General features: G+C 46.3%; 6 protein-coding genes across 6 annotated transcripts; 3 read left to right on the plus strand and 3 right to left on the minus strand.

Annotated features, from left to right (window-relative positions):
- The first annotated feature begins 93 nt into the window (after window positions 1-93).
- Window positions 94-1,981, plus strand: LOC120450459 (methionine aminopeptidase 2). The gene is made up of 3 exons (XM_039633483.2): window positions 94-420; window positions 521-1,333; window positions 1,411-1,981. Exons 1-3 carry the CDS (start codon window positions 315-317, stop codon window positions 1,836-1,838), a joined length of 1,347 nt encoding a protein of 448 aa, XP_039489417.1. The 5' UTR covers window positions 94-314; the 3' UTR covers window positions 1,839-1,981.
- On the minus strand, window positions 1,979-7,638 carry LOC120450450 (pickpocket protein 28). The gene is made up of 8 exons (XM_039633471.2): window positions 7,526-7,638; window positions 7,094-7,300; window positions 3,290-3,646; window positions 3,079-3,229; window positions 2,790-2,983; window positions 2,408-2,734; window positions 2,244-2,353; window positions 1,979-2,192 (listed from the first exon to the last, which is right to left on the minus strand). Exons 1-8 carry the CDS (start codon window positions 7,636-7,638, stop codon window positions 1,993-1,995), a joined length of 1,659 nt encoding a protein of 552 aa, XP_039489405.1. The 3' UTR covers window positions 1,979-1,992.
- Window positions 3,748-5,102, plus strand: LOC120450468 (zinc carboxypeptidase). Its single transcript, XM_039633512.1, has 2 exons — window positions 3,748-4,440; window positions 4,504-5,102. The coding sequence occupies exons 1-2, from the start codon at window positions 3,754-3,756 to the stop codon at window positions 5,089-5,091; spliced, it is 1,275 nt and encodes a 424-aa protein (XP_039489446.1). The 5' UTR covers window positions 3,748-3,753; the 3' UTR covers window positions 5,092-5,102.
- LOC120450465 (zinc carboxypeptidase A 1) lies at window positions 5,747-7,108 on the plus strand. The gene has a single exon (XM_039633498.2). The coding sequence runs from the start codon at window positions 5,779-5,781 to the stop codon at window positions 7,069-7,071; it is 1,293 nt and encodes a 430-aa protein (XP_039489432.1). The 5' UTR covers window positions 5,747-5,778; the 3' UTR covers window positions 7,072-7,108.
- Window positions 7,639-7,660: 22 nt separating the features above from the next.
- LOC120450476 (sodium channel protein Nach) lies at window positions 7,661-9,675 on the minus strand. The gene is made up of 6 exons (XM_039633524.1): window positions 9,227-9,675; window positions 8,862-9,164; window positions 8,343-8,806; window positions 8,113-8,281; window positions 7,948-8,045; window positions 7,661-7,888 (listed from the first exon to the last, which is right to left on the minus strand). The coding sequence occupies exons 1-6, from the start codon at window positions 9,673-9,675 to the stop codon at window positions 7,773-7,775; spliced, it is 1,599 nt and encodes a 532-aa protein (XP_039489458.1). The 3' UTR covers window positions 7,661-7,772.
- Window positions 9,676-9,740: 65 nt separating this feature from the next.
- Window positions 9,741-12,958, minus strand: LOC120450485 (pickpocket protein 11). The gene is made up of 5 exons (XM_039633534.1): window positions 11,957-12,958; window positions 10,510-10,651; window positions 10,326-10,458; window positions 10,001-10,092; window positions 9,741-9,925 (listed from the first exon to the last, which is right to left on the minus strand). The coding sequence occupies exons 1-5, from the start codon at window positions 12,956-12,958 to the stop codon at window positions 9,741-9,743; spliced, it is 1,554 nt and encodes a 517-aa protein (XP_039489468.1).
- Between the last annotated feature and the right edge of the window lie 5,035 nt (window positions 12,959-17,993).

Genomic DNA, 17,993 nt, shown 5'->3' on the forward strand with positions numbered 1-17,993 from the left:
ATTATAGGAACGTTTCTGAGGTGGCTTTGACTTTTTTATAAATAAAAAAGCATATTCAAATATAATACTCATTAAACTCTTAATGTGTTGTTAATTAAATACAAATTATTTAAATTTCCAATTGAATTTATAACAAAAGCACGGTCGCTGAAATTGAATATCCACTGGTTCCGATAGTCCACCAACCGTTTACCAGCACTGGCCTCTGACACCTCGTGTTTTTGTTCTTTTCTCCGCATCGCCATCGCCAGGCAAGAGTGCGCGCTAGATTTTCGTTTATTTAATCGTTTAGCCAGCAACCAAGGCACTGCGAAATGTCCGCAATCGAGACCCTGAATGTGGAGGCGGCAACGCCCGAGATTGGCGAGGAGGTCAAGAAACAAAAGAAGCCCAAGCCGAACAACAAGAAGCTCCGCCAAGGTGAGTGACCTCATGCGAGCAGTGCACTGCGGTAATTGCAATTGCACGAACCTCTCTGCTCAACCACCCACCACCCACTGACCTACCCGTTCGCCCACAGAAGCGGCAGCTAAAAAGGCCTCCGGAGAAGGCGTCGACGAAGAAGTCACCACAAACGGAGATGCCAAACCGGCAGCTCCGGCCGCTCAGCCGGCAAAGAAGAAGGGGAGCAAGGGCAAGAAGAGCGGTCAGACTGATCCGCCCACCATACCCATTGCCAAGCTTTATCCGGACGGCAACTTCCCCGAGGGCGAGATCGTGGAGCACCCCACGCCCAAGGATCTGCCGGACGATCGCACCGCCAAGGACCGCTTCACATCGGAGGAGAAGCGTGCCCTGGACCGCATCAACACGGACATCTACCAGGAGTTGCGCCAGGCGGCTGAGGCCCATCGCCAGACGCGCCAGTATATGCAGCGCTACATAAAGCCGGGCATGACCATGATCCAAATCTGCGAAGAGCTGGAGAACACTGCTCGCCGTCTGATCGGCGAGAATGGCCTGGAGGCCGGTTTGGCCTTCCCGACTGGTTGCTCTCTTAACCACTGCGCCGCCCACTACACTCCCAATGCCGGCGATCCCACCGTGCTGCAGTACGACGATGTGTGCAAGATTGATTTTGGCACTCACATCAAGGGGCGGATCATTGATTGCGCTTTCACGCTGACCTTCAACAACAAGTACGACAAGTTGCTGCAGGCGGTCAAGGAGGCCACCAACACTGGCATCAAGGAGGCGGGCATCGATGTGCGCCTATGCGACATCGGCGCCGCTATCCAGGAGGTCATGGAGTCATACGAGATTGAGCTGGACGGCAAAACATATCCCATCAAGGCCATTCGCAACTTAAATGGACACTCCATCAGCCCGTACCGTAAGCAAAAATTCTTTAAAAATATTCCAAATTTCCTATGTGCAGAATGTTAATGAAGTCTAAAATGTATTTCTTAGGCATTCATGCTGGAAAAACGGTGCCCATTGTGAAAGGTGGCGAGTCCACTCGCATGGAGGAGGATGAATTCTACGCCATTGAGACGTTCGGCTCGACGGGTCGCGGTCTGGTCCACGACGACATGGACTGCTCGCATTACATGAAGAACTTTGATCTGCCGTTTGTGCCGCTGCGCCTGCAGTCATCCAAGCAGCTGCTTGGCACCATCAACAAAAACTTCGGCACCCTGGCCTTCTGCAAGCGCTGGCTGGACCGCGCCGGTGCCTCAAAGTACCAGATGGCTCTCAAGGATCTGTGCGACAAGGGCATTGTGGAGGCCTATCCGCCGTTGTGCGACATCAAGGGCTGCTACACGGCTCAGTACGAACACACCATTATGCTGCGACCCACCTGCAAAGAAATCGTTTCCCGAGGCGACGACTACTAGTGGGACGAGGATCCGGATAGTGTCAGATTTTCGGCGATGTATTGCTTGCATTATATACGGTTTTTGATATAAGTTCATTCTATTGTTGATTTTTTGTGAGCATGCGCGAACCGAATTATAAATACAGTGTATTATGCTCAGTATTCTTGCTCTATTATTCTTGTCTTGGCAGAGTCCTTTGGATCTTCGGTAAAATCTCACGCCAGTAAAGGGAATAGTGGTGATTCCTGGGCTCCTTATCTAAGAATGACCTATATATATAGACAAACCCTTTGCCTGTAAGATAGTACAGGATCTCTATGTAACTGACTATGCTGAATCCGTACATGAGCGAGAGAATGCCTCCAAAACGATCTAAAGGAATAATAAGTTAATATGTAAATATTAGTTATTTAATGTACTTACTCAGCAGAACAACCCAACTGCTAACCATTTGGGATTTTGTAGCTTGGGCAAAGCGCAGTTTAAAGAAGAGCTTTATGATGGCTAATGGTCGCTCGTTGGTCAGTCCCTTTCTAAAATATTTAAATTCATTATTTAGCAAGGAAAATGTGGGGCACATTACATACAGTAAACCGGTGAAGTAACCAGTGCTATTATAAGTGCGCCTTAAGGGAGCCACGTTGGTGGTGATACTCATGCTAACTCCATTGCAGGTTGGCAAACAGTGCTCGCATTTCCTCTGGGCCAAGTTCTCGTCGTTGTTCTGCAGGTAGGCGAAGTCACTGTAGCCATACCAAATATTCTTCCATCTCATAAGGCAGGGAAGATCGGGTAGCATACAGTAGTCGAGGTCCATGGAACTGCCCACCAGGGGCGGCGATACACAGCCGCAGTGATCGATCATGCTCTTCATGCGGCATACCAGGAGGCACTCGTCCAGGGAGTAGTAAGATCTGTAAGGACGAGGTTCACCAGAGATTCGATGGATTAGCTAGGATGGGTACTAACTGGTTCAGCAATCGCATGCCTTCTTCGGGATAGTAACAACGTCGTTTATGTGGCGAGACTCCGCGAACCGCTTCGCCTGAGCTGAAGAACATCGGCTGGATGGGAATCTCCACAATGCTGTAGTGATCCACCAGTACCTCTCCCAAAGTCGTGGACTGAATGGTGGCATAGTCCTCTTGGGGGAAAATTGTGAGCTAAGGATAGCAGCAAAGAAGAGGACAACTTAAAAACTGAAACTGAGCTGTTAATCAATCCTAAGAGACTACAATTTGTATCCCTCTCAGCTTACATGAAAAGCGTTGTTGGAGTGAAAGGTGTTTGTGATATCTTCCTTCGGAGTATCCTGCAGCACAAATTGGACGCTGTTCAAAATGGAATTCGATTCAAAGACCACCCTTGGCACAGCTCTCATTTCGGAGTCGTCCTCAGCTCGCTTGGTGCTATTAAACTTGAATGTTAGGTATATCATATCATAGCAATATCACGTAGAAAACACTTACGGAAATTGGGAATAGCTGGGCCGTCGATAGTTAAATATGCAGCACACATTCGACGATGTTGGTCTCTTGAGGAACAGTTGACTGGTGTTGACGGGCGCCCCGAAGACAATGCCCCTAATCACCAGATCCCCGCAACCGGGCGACAAGTCCCTCAGTATATCGCGCACCGAGTAACCACCGCCGTTGTGGTAACCGACGAGCAGCCGGTGCAGTCGCTCCAGCTCCGTGGCATTCCAACGTTCTTGATCGGATTCGAGGGGGTTCAGGTAGAACTGAGCCAGCACCAGCAGGCGATCGGCCATATCGTCCAGATCAAGGGCCACCGCCTGCAGAGAGGAGTTGCCCTGGTGATGGAATCTATTGGAGGAGGCGTGGTGTGTTACAATCAGAAATTAGTATGCCTCACTGCACTCGGTTGGGGTATAAAAGGCCCGGAGCAAGACTAACCCTGGACTAGTGCCAATATGAAGCTTCTGCTGGTGCTACTGTCGGTTAATATTCTTACTTTTTGCTTGGCTGAACGCCGGAGGTTCGACAACTACAAGGTCTACAGAGTGAACCCAGTGAAGGCGAATCAACTGGAAGGTCTGCGATCTTTGGAGGCCAATAGCGAGGATGCCGTGGTACTGAACAATCTGCATCTTGGGCCCACGGATTTTCTAGTGGCGCCCGGCTTTGATGAAGCCTTTCTCAAACTTATCAAAGACTTGGAACTCTCTCCTGAACTAATCGACGCGAATGCCCAAGCGAGTCTATCCGTGGACATAGAGCCCGTTGCGGATGCGAATCGACGCAGTGATGACTACTCTTGGAGTGAATACCACGAACTGAACGACACGCATCGGTGGATGCAGAATCTGGTGGGCAAGTATCCGGATATCGTCAGTGTATTCGTGGCAGGTCAGAGCTACGAGGGTCGAGAGCTACTGGGCCTGAGGATTAACCATAACGACGGAAGAGCTGACAAGCAATCTATATTCTTGGAGGCGGGAATGCATGCTAGGGAATGGATTGGTCCTGCCACAGCCACCTACTTCGCCAACGAGCTACTGTCCTCCCAGCAGCAGGAGATCATGGGTCTAGCCAGATCCTATGTGTGGTACATCCTGCCCCATGCCAATCCAGACGGATATGTCTACACCCACAAAACGGTAAGCATCTAAATTGGTGCTGCAGCACATATCTAATAAGGTTTTTCTCATTTTCCCACTTAGAACCGCATGTGGCGCAAGACAAGGAGTCCGCAGGAGAAGAACTGCGTGGGAACGGATCCCAATCGAAACTGGGACTTCCACTGGCGCGAGGTGGGTGCGAGTTCTGATCCCTGCTCGGAGTCATATGCTGGACCCAAGGCGTTCTCCGAACTCGAGGTTGAGACTCTTTCTCAGTATCTGAAGTCGGTGCCGGAACCCATGTTCATGTACCTCGCGCTGCACTCCTTCTCCCAGTTGTTGCTATATCCCTATGGACACACATCCGCACTGCCCGAAAATCATCGGCAGTTGGAGCAGATCTTCAATGCAGCCGTGGGTGCAGTGAAGCGGCGTTACGGAACTCGGTACACTGGAGGAAATGTCTACGATGCCATCTATCCGGCAGCTGGTTCCAGTATGGACTGGGCATATGGGGTGCTCAACGTCAAGTACTCCTTCACCTACGAGCTACGACCTTCTGGCTACAGTTTCTGGACAGGCTTTAGACTCCCCGCCTCCCAAATAATACCAACGGGTCAGGAGACCACGGATTCGTTGGTGGAAATGATTAGGGCTGCTGCTCAAATCGAGGGTTACAAAATTGAGTAGCAGATAGAGCTTACGATGTACTGTTGATAAGATATGAATGGAAATATCTGTAACTTCTGAAAGAACTGAACTTAACCAGCTTTTGATTAAAAAGATAACGTGAACAAGCTGATAAGTGAAAAAGTCAAAATTCGCTCAGTAAATTTTCAGTAGAATGATGATAATAATGATTTGATTAAATGTTATCAATTTCGCAGTCTGAAATGGTAGTTTGCTAAAGAGAATGACTATTCAAAGACAGAAAATAAACAAAAGCCACGAGCTTATTATTAAGAGCAGATATAAGTAATACTAAGATGGAAACTTATATATATAAAATATTGAGAAGCCTTTTATTTTGACATTCTCTTAAATAGTTGGTGCAATTGAACGAAGATCTCAACACTATCATACACTTCAAATTTCATGACCAGCCTACGGGATTATTGGCTGATGAAATGTCAGTTCCTGAGGAGCTCAAGACGTCATCAGTCGAGAGCAGGTCGGGAATTAAAGTGATTTAAGAGGCCCAGCCGTTAAGACGGCGATAATGGTGAACACCGATTACTCCAATATTTACTGCCCGAGCTATTGTCAAAGGCAGTCGCGGACCGTAAATTAGATTCAGTTAGTGAATTGTTGAAGTTCTTATCGGGGGCCTATAAAAGGAAGTGGTTCGCCCCGTGTTGGCTCAAACCAACGACAACCATGTCGCTGACCAAGTGCCTTCTATTCGCCCTCCTGGCCATCGTGGCCACCGCATCCGTGAGCGCCGAACGTGTTCGCTATGACAACTACCGCATGTACAAGGTCAACTCGGAGAATGCCCAGCAACTGGCGGTGCTGAAGGACCTGGAGGGATCCAGCGACTCCATTATGTTCCTGGATGGTGTCCATCTCGTGGGCGCCGATATCCAGATCGTGGTCGCTCCCCACAAGGTGCCCGACTTCCTGGAGATCATGGGCAGGTCGGAAATCAAGTACGAGCTGCAGTCGCGCAATGTGCAGAAGTCTCTGGACGAGATCGACGAGAAGGTTGCCATCAAGGGACGTGCCACCAGGGCCTACAACTGGGCCCAGTACTACGAACTCGACGACACCTATGCCTGGCTCCAGACCCTGGCCCAGGAGAATCCCGGAGTGGTCACCCTCATTGAGGGCGGCAAGACCTACCAGGGACGCTCCATCCTCGGCGTTAAGATCACCAGGGGAGGTGTCAATAAGAATGGCAAGGAAAAGCCCGGCATCTTCCTGGAGGCCGGTATCCATGCCCGCGAGTGGATTGCTCCCGCTGCCGCCACCTACATCATCAACCAGCTGCTGACCTCCGAGGTGGAGTCCATCAAGGAACTGGCCGAGAACTACACCTGGTACGTCCTGCCCCACGCCAATCCCGATGGCTATGTCTACACCCACACCACGGATAGAATGTGGCGCAAGACCCGCACTCCCTACGGCAGCTGCTTTGGTGCCGATCCCAACAGGAACTGGGGCTTCCACTGGAACGAGGTGGGCGCCAGCAGCAGTGCCTGCTCCGATACCTACGCCGGTCCATCCGCTTTCTCCGAGATCGAGACCCTGTCACTGTCCAAGTTCATTGAGGGACTGAAGGGCAAGGTCCAGCTGTACCTTTCCCTGCACGCCTACTCCCAGTACCTGCTGTATCCCTATGGACACACCGCCGATCTGCCCGACAATGTGGCCGACTTTGAGCAGGTCTTTAACGCCTCCATTGCCGCCGTGAACAAGCGCTACGGCACCAAGTACACCGGAGGCAACATTTACGATGCCATCTACCCCGCGGCTGGTGCCAGTGTGGACTGGGCCTACGGAACCCAGGATGTGCGCATGGCCTTCTGCTATGAGCTGCGTCCCTCGTCGACCTCCTACTTCACCGGATTCAAGCTACCCGCCGAGCAGATCGTTCCCGCCAGCGAGGAGCTGCTTGACTCCATCTTGGCCATGGCCACCGAGGTCAAGACCCTGGGCTACTTCGACTAAGCGACTCTAATAAAGTACTCACAGCTTTTCGGCATAACCACGTAGTAGGCGTCCACTGATTTTGTTGGAGGTGCACACACCAACCGCCGGAAAGGGGCTGTTGGCCACATGCACCAGGTCGGGGGCCATGTGGATCTCGGTGGGTTGCACCAGGTACTCCAGGATGAGGTCGGCGATCACGATGTGGGTGTAAATCACAATGGCGGTGAGCAGAGCCAGCCAGACAGCTCTGCAAGTGGGATTTAGGTAGCTCAAGTAATGGTTTCATTGGGTTCCTCTTAAATAAGAAGATACATTTCATAAAGAGGTTTCCATCAGATAGAAATTATATACACATTTGCTTAGTTTGTTTAGTTTATCTCAGTCCACGATGGTTATTTCGAATACAGAGATATACAGAGTAATCGGAGTTCAAAGCACATTTACCCAACCTCTTCACTGGGGCCTAACTCACTTGGCATATCGGACGGGTGAATGATAGAGGAACGGATGCAGGCCATTGATGTAACTCTGGCGCAGAAACTCTCGGAACAAGCGCCGATACTGGGACTCCTCCACTCGAGCCATTGTGTTTGAAGAGTGCTCGAGTGCAGACGATTTATAGTGCTAGTTGCTGCTCATCAATCAGAAATCAGAGCTCTAATGAAAGCGTGTCAAGTGGAGTGCAATGGTTTGTGCGAAAATGACTGGGAGCTGGCACTCTAGTCCCCCCGGTTGATGTAGTTGAAAACTGGCCTAAAGGTAAGGAAGTAAATGAACTCGAATGCCGTCACTATGCTGAATCCCATAATTAGACCCAGCAAGCCGCCAAATGAAGCTGTCAAAGAAAGTAGGCTAATCGATATTCAAACATTCATTGAATAGTTATTAGCGTACCCAAGGCGGACAGCCAGTTCTGAAAGATGTCCGTTCGGTATCTGGTGCTCATTAGGTCGCTGAAGAACACATGGAGCAGTATCATATCTGTGGAATTGCTGTTTGAAATAAATAAATAACACATTTATATACATCAATTGAGGTAGAGGTTTTAGGGTATAATACTTAAAAGTTGGCCGGTTGGCAAAGTAGCTAATGTCCAGTCGGCCCGTCGTACTCTCAGAAACATAATGATTCGACTGGCAGTCCGGCAGACATCCGCAGGGAAAGCTATCCGTCTCCCGGACAATTGAGAGCGATAAATTCAAATTGGCCAGGGCATGGGAAAAGATTCCTAAATATCCCAGATATAACTAACTATAAATCATTAGAAATCATAAATCATTTCTACCCACTTTTGCTTTGAATCATGCAGTTGGTTTGCAGCACACCGCAAACTTTGTAGCTGCCGTTGTTGTAGACGTACGGCGGTAGACAACTACAGTGGTCCACGGTCATCCGGACCCGGCATTCGAACATGCAGTTGATGAAGGAGTAGCGCCTGAGGCCGTGCATGGTCCGCTCGCTGCCAAAGAGGCAGTTCCTCAGTGACAGATCGATGCGGCGAATATCGTTGGTGGCGTAGGTGGACTCCGGATTTATTCTCACAAAGCTCTCCCTCGTGGTGGTGACCACCTTGGTCTCCGAGTTCTCATCCGGAAAGTTATAGGCGTCGTGGAGGAGCAGGCGGAAGCCATAGCCACTGAAGAAGGTTCCATAGTAGTCCGATATCATGGGGTTCAGCAGAACCGAGAGACCCGTGGGATAGCCGCAACCCGTAACGCGATATGGCCGCTTTGACACCTGGTACGCAATTTTCCTGCCCAGCGATAGGAAGTTACACTCATTGAAATGGTTAAATTATTACATCTTACTCTGGAAAATTGTTGCCGATACCGCCGAAGTAGTTGAAGGTACAGCACTGCCCCTCCATGGTATCTATGCGTTGGAAGAGACTGTCGCATCGCGTATTGATGCCCTTCCAAATGCAGCTGGAGATCATCTCGATGCAGTCCGGCGACAGTTGCTGGGTGAGTCTTGTGAACGTAAGGTTGTTGAGGCTCAAAATCCGATCGTAGATCTGCAGCGAATCATTGCTAATCATGGAATCCACGGGCAAAAGTGTCAGATTGAAGAGGTTGTGCAGCTGGGATCTGTTGACTCCAGCCGGAACTTGCCTGCAAAGGATGCGGAAGAGGATTTCCAAAAGTCTTCACATATCCTTTGGCTCTAAACTCACATTTGGTCCAGCAAGGTAAGTGCCTTGCTCCTCGATATCTTATTGAAGTTGCATATGGTGACGGCCGGAAACGGAATGTTCCAGGTGGGGAAGTGCGAGCTTTCGATAACGGTCACCGTTGGGGTTTCCTGGCTCCAGTACCAGGACACCACCACCAGCACAATAGAGGTAATGATGGCCAGGATCACAACCACCAGCCAGAACCATCGCTCGTTGCGACTGATGTCCTGTCGGGTGATGTAATTGAATCCGTGGAGCGAAGTGGTCTCGCAGAAGTTGCGCATGTTCTCGGTGAACCATTCCCCGATCTGGCGAAAACGATGTTGGGGATGGATGGGATTGTGTGATTGGTTGTGGATGGGATGACTGCGTCTGCGACTGGCGGTGGTGGCCATCTGTTGGGCCTGCACATGGCGCAAGTCGAAGATGCGCCGCTTCTTGAACGCCATCTCTTCAGGCTGGTCACTTGAGTTCAACTGTGACTTGGGCGATGTCAAGGTAATTAGGACAACGCCTAATTAGCCGGCCCTAATGACCTCGCCTCCGTGTTTCCCACCCTCTGAATCCTTCGACGTCGCCACAGTATCTGTTGCCTGGTCAGCCAGTTGCATGTGGGTCGCACACACGAAAAGAAAATCAGCTCGAAGACCGAAACGAAACTGCAGCCCATAAATAGGCCGGTTATGCCGCCAAAGGTTCCTGCCCCCAAAGTGGGTTCCTCTATGAGTGACACATTGTGGAGCAACCTTGTAGGTCATTAGTAGACTTACATACCTATGAATGTCAGCCAGTTTTCGTACACGTCCAGGAGCAGCTCCTCCGCAATGGCCGAGTCGTAGTAGACACGGAGACGGACCTCTTGATTGCTAAAGCATTAATTACAAATATTAATTGATACAATAAAAATTGAAATATAATAAAAAGTTATCTAATGATTAACCGAATAGGAATAGCCAAGTTTAAAGGCTAGCTCATCTTCAATATTCCCATTTTAATTTTTGTTATATCTTGAAATCGTAATAACAACACCATATGGATTATTTCCCATTATTACTAATCATCTTTATGGTGTACATTCAAATAAACAAATAGAGATTACCTTGTGCTAACAATACTAGTATTAATCATTCCCTTTATAAATCGTATATCACTCTGGAATTCATAGCGATTGAATTCACATGGCGGAAGGCAATCGCAATTCTTTTGTTCTCCCCCGATGATCTCATCATGATCTGTAAACACCTAGATATCGTTATAGTTCCGTAAATATTTTGTGTTCCTACCAAAATCTATTACACACTGCATTTGCTTTAGGTCGCAAATTGGCCAGCCATTTTCAAGTGGTGATTTTGGAGGCGCACAACCACAGGCTTTAAAGATATTTTCGCTGCGACATTCAGCCAGACAGTTTACTTGGTTACGAGGGTCGTTTGATAAGTCCGTGACTTTTTGTATTTGCCGCGCACCTGCTCTAAATACAACACTGCTCCTGTCAGCAGTTATCGATTAACAGCTGACTGTAAAATTTTGAGAAAGCTGCGTTTTTTGGTTTGCGTTTTATAGGCATTGAAAGCAGACGATCTCGTGAATTTTAACGAAAATGGAAAAAAGTGAATTTCGTGTGCTAATTAAGCATTATTTTTTGCGTAAAAAATCCATCACCGAAACCAAGGAAAGACTTGATAAATATTATGGGGACTCTGCACCATCAATTTCAATGGTTAAGAAATGGTTTACTGAGTTCCGTTGTGGTCGTACCAGTACAAGTGATGCCGAACGTTCAGGTCGCCCAAAAGAGGTCGTCATGCCAGAAATCGTCGACAAAATCCATGGAATGATATTGGATGATCGGAGAATGAAAGTGCGTGAGGTAGCTGAGGCTGTAGGCATCTCAACTGAACGGGTACATCACATTTTACATGAATATTTGGACATGAAAAAGCTTTCCGCGCGATGGGTGCCGCGATTGCTCACACACGACCATAAGCGCAACCGTGTGACCATTTCAAAGGAGTGTTTGGCGATGTTCAACCGCAATCCAAACGAATTTTTGCGCCGTTTCGTTACCGTAGACGAAACATGGATCCACCACACCACACCAGAGACCAAAGAACAATCAAGACAGTGGGTTTCTCCGGGTGAACGTGCACCAAAGAAGGCCAAGGTGGGTCTGTCGGCCAACAAGGTCATGGCCACAGTTTTTTGGGATGCACATGGTATCATTCACATCGATTACCTTGAAAAGGGTAAAACGATCACCGGCGAATATTATTCAGAGCTTTTGGACAGATTCGATATTGATTTGAAGCAGAAACGACCGCATTTGGCGAAAAAAAAAGTGCTGTTCCATCAGGACAATGCACGGGTGCACACGTGTGTAGTCAGCATGGCAAAATTTCATAAATTGGGCTACGAACTGCTACCCCATCCAGCATATTCTCCAGATTTAGCCCCCTGTGACTATTTTTTGTTTCCAAACATGAAGAAATGGCTCGGCGGTAAGAGATTCGGGTCAAATGAAGAGGTCATCACAGAAACAAACGACTATTTTGAGGGCCTTGAGAAAACCTATTATTTGGAAGGAATAAAAAATTGGAAAAACGCTGGACTAAATGTATAGAGCTAAAAGGAGATTATGTTGAGAAATAAAACGCTTCTTTGACGAAAAAAATATATTTTATTCAAAAAGTCACGGACTTATCAAACGACCCTCGTATATACAGAAGATATATCAGAGGACACTAGACAACGCTCTGTTGGAAAATAGCAATCTCTTTTCTGCGGAGATAAACCCTCCATATTAGTGGTGAATCGATTGACATATGGTCTCAGCATTATGTGAGCCTCAGATCCGCATGGCAATAATATCCTTGGTGTGGCTCCATTGGGCATTTCGTGGGTTTCGTGTATAAGCACATCAAAGCCAGCTGATTTCGAAATTTGTTCTGCTGAATCATTGGGTCTTAGAACAAAACTAACTCCCAAATGGGAGCTGAAGAGCTGCTGATTGTAATTAAAAGTGCAGCACAGTCGTTGGTCCAGAGTCCAAATGGGCTGCAGTTTATCCAGGCAGTTGACCATTCGATTGTCCCACTCACAGATTCTTATTTGTGGACAGATGGGTAATGCCAAATCCTCCAGGAGTTCTAACCAACTGGCATTTCCTTTGGTTACTTTTTCTACTAATTCCCAATTCTGTAACCCCTTCATAGAAATGGTGTTTAATCCGCAAATGGTGACTGCAGGAAAAGGCACTTCAGCCGTGGGTTTCATCATGCTGTCTATGAAGCGAATTGTAGGAGTTTCCTTCGACATGGAAAGCGACATGATCACTAGGATAAAGGAGAGCAGCACCGCATTACATATGAGGAGCCACCAGAGGATCCTCTGCCAAGTTTTTGCGCCCACAAAAATGTGAAAGCCATGTATGCTGGCCATCTCGCAGTAGATCTCGAATCCTGTCTTCCGCTTACAAAGCCCATCATCATTGCGTGCTCGCAGGAATCCAAGGAATTTGGGCAGTGGAAGCTGTTCAAATCGTTTCGACGCACTATTATACCACCTGAGTACCTTTAGTCGTTTTAGGTTTCTGTATAGATTGGTGGCTCTTCCATTTGGCTGCTCAAAACGCTGCAGAGGCTGGCATTTGTTTGGTTGTTTGGGCCTCAGGTAATCCTCAAAGTTAACTGGATAAAAGCGAGTTGGTGAATCCTCCACTGGAACACCTGACATGACTTCTTGAAATTGTAACTTTATGTTGAACTAGTTTATTTAGCTGAGGTACACATTATTTATATCAAAGCTAGAAGTCATTAGCTGTCTGGGTTACATCTTCTTGTCGCTTCGTATCCCGCCTTTAATCTGTTTTCTACCCAATCAATTCAATTAGCAAAGGTCATTGAAAGTGGGCGGAGGCCTTTAACCTCGTTATCCGTGTGTATTAAGACGTAATCGAGGCAATGTATCAATATCAATTGTTCGGTTACCTTCACACCCCCAACTGAGAAAACAATTATCCACATATTTATTTGCCTATGCGCAACTTGCTACTGAACTACACAGCCGATAAGCTCGGCAAATTTGAATAGGAAATTGTTTGCGGCAAATATATTATTATGTGAACTTCCTACTCGCTCCTCCCCATTATTGTTATTGTTTTTCAGTTTGCATTGGCTTGCTAATGAGCGTATTATTATTTACCCACCCACTGCCCACAATTACGGTGCTCAAATATTCTGCTCGTGTCACCTGGGCGAATTTCAAGTGTCATTGTGGCTCCGATTTTGAAATGGAACACTTGCCTCGGTTTGGAATCCCAACATGTATCAAATTTGAGGTTTTTCCCAAATCTGCAGTCGTACTTTTGCCAGCTGATTGGCAATCTGTTAGATTTCGATTTCCACGATTCGTAATGGTAATGCCCACAAGTATTTAAGCCATTAATGTGTCAGATTGAAGCTATCTCAAATGGCGATAAGCCCATTCTGATTTGAGCATTTTGATTTGTAATCAGTAATGAGGAGTCGTCGAAAGTTCAGAAAGTACGCGGTTGGTATTATGAAGATAAGGGGCGTATGTCCTACTACAGGTGGGCTTAAGTCAATGAAACCTTTATCAAAACGGATATTTTGAAAATCGGAAGTATATGAATGTATATAATTAGTATGTTTAGTAATAACCTAATTGTTTGAACTTAAAGTCCTAGGATGTTGGTTTTTACACGTGTTCTACACTTAACATGAACATATGTGCCACATACTTTTGGGGATTCTAGGGATATCAAGACATAAGATTGACGTAGGATCAAATCGTGTTATCCAATTATTGCTCAGTAGAAAAACCCAAATAACAAAGCCACAGAGGTCGGAATAGGGGAAATTTCCAAACCAAAACGCTGAGAAGCGTTTGATAAATATTTTCCGTGTATTATTTACTAGTTTATATGGAAAATATTTGAATTCAATGGAAATGTAAGCGCCATAAATTTCTTCCCAGAATTGGAATTCGCATGGTTTTAATTATAAGCCGTTTTTGGCATTTGCCCGTTTCGAAACCAAGGTTGCCAAATCTCTCTAATGATATTCCGCCGGCATTTCGCAGCTCATTTGCATGCCACGTGCCCGGCAGGCGATGTCTCCCCATGTCTGCCAATATATTACTCAATTATGGTTCCGATGTCGGGAGCTGATAGGGCTACTCGACGGAATTCAACGGAGTCACTTGCTCGGCTCAAACGATCCGGGACAGATGCACTCGCCTTCAGCTCGGGAGCTGGGAGATGGGAGCTTGAAGTTCTGGCCCGGGTTATTTTGGTGCATTTGATGCGTTATATACATGTATATGTATATGTATGTGGCTGCGGCTCATTTCGAGCGATTTGCGTCACGCAACGGTAAAGACAAGTGTGACTGTAACTGTATCTGCGTTTTGGCTGCACACCTCTCGTAAATGTATCTGTATCTGTATCTCCATTTTGACCGACTGACGTGGCCCTGAAAGAAGCAGGCGGGCTATTTTTGGGGTTCCTGCTCAGTAAACTCAGTTTGTTTGCGATAAGCTGGAGCGGAGTCATCCATCCAACGGATCAACCATTCATCCGTCGGATTCTTGTTTCCAGGCAGGACCCCCGCGGAGAGCTGATTGTCTCATCTTGGGCCGTATTTATTATCATCAACTGGCGGTGATTTATGTGGTCGTTAGCTTGCGACTTTTTTCCTTAGCAAAACTAGAGCGAGGCTAATCTCTTGCAATTGCAATTGACGCAAATTGATTTTGCACTCGAAATCGTAATGGAAATCAACCGTTCTGCCTTGGCTTCGATTCATGTTTATTCGCACTTTCGATGAGCTGTTCCAAAAAAGGAAGGAACGTGCCGGGTTCTACGATGCAGAAAACGTGATCACCTCAAAGTCACAATTCCCAGGGAGGTCACTGGGTTTCCACAGTCAGCCTGACTAAGTAGATTGCATCTAAGTTTTAGGGAAACCATTCACAAGCCTCGTGTATCTATCAAGTATTGTTCCATTCAAAACCATAGTTTGTCACTCTAGTATCATGTGCCAACCACACTTTGAAGAAATGTACAAAAAACGCTCAGTTAATGCGTATGACATAATGCGATGGAAAAGAAAGTCTACAAGATTGTATTTAAGATCTGTATTTTATTGCGAATTGAAACACGATAGGATCGACTGGCTAAAACACAAGGCAGCCGTTGTTTACTGCTTTCCTCGTCGATGCGAATCGTTTGGCTCGAATCAATCAAATTGTTTACACGCCCATAAATAATTATTCTTTTGTTTGTTTGTTGTTGCTTCACGGCTGCCCTGTTGGTCAGCTTCTAAATTTATTTTCGCCAGCAATTTCCTTTTTTTTTAGCCACTGCCTGGCATCTTTTTTATTTTTTTTATGGTGGGCTGTGATCCCAGATTATCAGGGTTGGAGCAGCTTTATCAGTGGCTCGCGCCATTCACATGTTGCGACACTATTTTTAGACATTGTTTGCGAAAAATCATTCACAAAACAAATGACACTCAGCACAAATTAGCAGGTTGATAGCCCCCAGTGGAATATTATGTCTCCGGGCAACACATACTAAACTGAAATCGGGAATGGGCGATTTTGGGGTTCCAGAATTGTTGCCAAGCCAGGATATTTCAATTTAGTTCGAGTGGTTCCCAAAAGAAAACAAGAGAGAACGCTGTAGTCGAGTTTCTCGACTATCTGAATCGACAAACTTGCGCTGCTTCTATGTCTCTGGAGTCTGTATGCTTAATCTCAACTTTCTAGCTTTTGTAGTTCCTGAGATCTCGACGTTCATACGGACAGACAGACGGACGGACAGACGGACAGACAGACGGACGGAAAGACGGACATGGCCAGATCGCCTCGGCTATTGATCCTGATCAAGAATATATATACTTTATATGGTCGGAAACGCTTCCTTCTGCCTGTTACATACTTTTCAACGAATCTAGTAGACCCTTTTACTCTACGAGTAACGGGTATAAAAACTCTTCGTCTGGCGGGGTTTCCATGCCAAATAAATTCCCATAAGCAGCTGAATTTGCAAAATAAATTGTATCAAGCCATTGTTATGTGAAGTAGTTGATTGTTTATTGGAAATCTTCAAAGAATCTGTGGTTTCCCACAATTCTTATCAGCCGATGAGCCCAACTTGGCGGTTTTGTGTCGTTTGTCGGTCAGGCCACGCTCAGTAGTATCAGCATTTAAATCTGCTCGAATTATGAGGAAAGTTTTCAAACATTTTGATGACTGTCATTTCCTGTCGGTGTCTATAGCCTACATTGTTTAAAAAGCTCATTCTATGCAAATGTTCGTTTTTTACCGACAGCGTAATTAAACCTATATTCCACACGTAATTTAGTCAGTTTATTTATGTTACATTTTCAGATCAAAAGCTTTGTATTCTGTATTCTGTACTATATATGGTTATTTGGAACTTTCCAACAATTGGCATCTGTACAATTATATTTTACAGGGAAAACCTCAAAGTGACTGCAGCTGCTTAAACACTTAGCTTACAGGTTTTTTTTTGCGTTTTCTAAAGTGTATTCAAACAAATATACAATGGGAAACGCTCGAAGCTTATGAAACATTCTGCAAAGTTAACACACACTTCACTTTTGAGCACCGATAAATTGAAGGACACTTCAGAAAGTTACAAATCGAGTTCGAAACTTTGAAAATGAAGAATAGCAAGTTCATTGCTCTGGCAAAGAATTAAATTCCGTAGACGTTTTGATTACCAAATCGATTTATTTGAAATTCCCAAGGCAAAGCTCGAACCATACAGGTAAGTGAGCGGGTGATTGATCTTGAGAAATCCTTTCAAGCCAGCTACGCAGTAAACGTAATTCACAGCTGGAAATTTCTAATTTTAAACTCATTTTTAATTTCCCAGCTGTGCAATTAAATTGTTTGAGCGGCGCCAAGCTGGCGTCTGTGCTGCTCTCTATCCGCACACACACATATAGAAATATGAAAAATATTATTCATTTGCCCAGATCGGCTAATCGACTACCAGTGCAAACACTCCCACATGGAGAACATGTTAATGAGGAACGCTTTTTTTCGGCGCTTCGCTGGTTTCTGTTGGCTGAGCTTAATACTGTGACGTCAGGGAAGTCATTGAGCCACAATTTGATAGCCAGCGACTGCTATGTCTGGCCAAAAAGAACAAAAAAAGTGGCAACAAAAATACAAAAATACCAAAATGAAAAGGGGGAAAAAAAACTATAGCAAACATTCTGTGGAGTGCGAGCATGATTGAAATCCAAACACGAGGAAGAGAAGTCAGCGGAGCTACCTGAGCGCAATATTAAGTTACACTTATGTATGACGAACGATGCCGAATATGAATCTCAATCTGAATTCGAATCCGATTCTCAACTGAGCCGCCAGTCCAGTCAGCTACGATAAAGTCGCGAGATTAAAAAAGTCAAGTGGCAAGACAACCAAGTGCGTCAATCGCCGGGGCAAAATGCGAAACAACACACACTGGCTGACGGAGTACAAAAGTCCGTCTGCATTGGTGGCATCTTGGTGGCATTTTTCTTATTGGCTTGGGCGCATCCAGCCATCTGGCTGCGTTCTTTGTCTGCCGATCTTGTCCAGTGGATAATCAGCGTGTGCAGATGACCCATCCGCATCGCCTTAGTCGCTGGATCTGCGATCGTGACAAAGAAAATTCACGCAAATATTGCGTTTGACGTCAGGCCTACGATGATGATCATGATGATCAGGG

Source organism: Drosophila santomea, chromosome 2L (genome assembly GCF_016746245.2).
Source record: "Drosophila santomea strain STO CAGO 1482 chromosome 2L, Prin_Dsan_1.1, whole genome shotgun sequence".
Taxonomy (NCBI): domain Eukaryota; kingdom Metazoa; phylum Arthropoda; class Insecta; order Diptera; family Drosophilidae; genus Drosophila; species Drosophila santomea.

Coding starts and splice junctions, on each gene's coding strand:
- LOC120450465 (XM_039633498.2), top strand. CDS start 5,779: ATGTCGCTGACCAAGTGCCTTCTATTCGCCCTCCTGGCCATCGTGGCC.
- LOC120450468 (XM_039633512.1), top strand. CDS start 3,754: ATGAAGCTTCTGCTGGTGCTACTGTCGGTTAATATTCTTACTTTTTGC. Junction 4,441..4,503: donor ATGTCTACACCCACAAAACG/GTAAGCATCTAA, acceptor TTTCCCACTTAG/AACCGCATGTGGCGCAAGAC.
- LOC120450459 (XM_039633483.2), top strand. CDS start 315: ATGTCCGCAATCGAGACCCTGAATGTGGAGGCGGCAACGCCCGAGATT. Junction 421..520: donor CAACAAGAAGCTCCGCCAAG/GTGAGTGACCTC, acceptor GTTCGCCCACAG/AAGCGGCAGCTAAAAAGGCC. Junction 1,334..1,410: donor ACACTCCATCAGCCCGTACC/GTAAGCAAAAAT, acceptor TGTATTTCTTAG/GCATTCATGCTGGAAAAACG.
- LOC120450485 (XM_039633534.1), bottom strand. CDS start 12,958: ATGTCAGGTGTTCCAGTGGAGGATTCACCAACTCGCTTTTATCCAGTT. Junction 10,093..10,325: donor ACTAGTATTGTTAGCACAAG/GTAATCTCTATT, acceptor TTAATGCTTTAG/CAATCAAGAGGTCCGTCTCC. Junction 9,926..10,000: donor AAACTGGCTGACATTCATAG/GTATGTAAGTCT, acceptor CTTTGGGGGCAG/GAACCTTTGGCGGCATAACC.
- LOC120450450 (XM_039633471.2), bottom strand. CDS start 7,638: ATGGCTCGAGTGGAGGAGTCCCAGTATCGGCGCTTGTTCCGAGAGTTT. Junction 7,301..7,525: donor TCACCCGTCCGATATGCCAA/GTGAGTTAGGCC, acceptor TCCCACTTGCAG/AGCTGTCTGGCTGGCTCTGC. Junction 2,193..2,243: donor CAGTTGGGTTGTTCTGCTGA/GTAAGTACATTA, acceptor TTATTCCTTTAG/ATCGTTTTGGAGGCATTCTC.
- LOC120450476 (XM_039633524.1), bottom strand. CDS start 9,675: ATGGCGTTCAAGAAGCGGCGCATCTTCGACTTGCGCCATGTGCAGGCC. Junction 9,165..9,226: donor CTTACCTTGCTGGACCAAAT/GTGAGTTTAGAG, acceptor CATCCTTTGCAG/GCAAGTTCCGGCTGGAGTCA. Junction 8,046..8,112: donor GCCAACCGGCCAACTTTTAA/GTATTATACCCT, acceptor TATTTCAAACAG/CAATTCCACAGATATGATAC.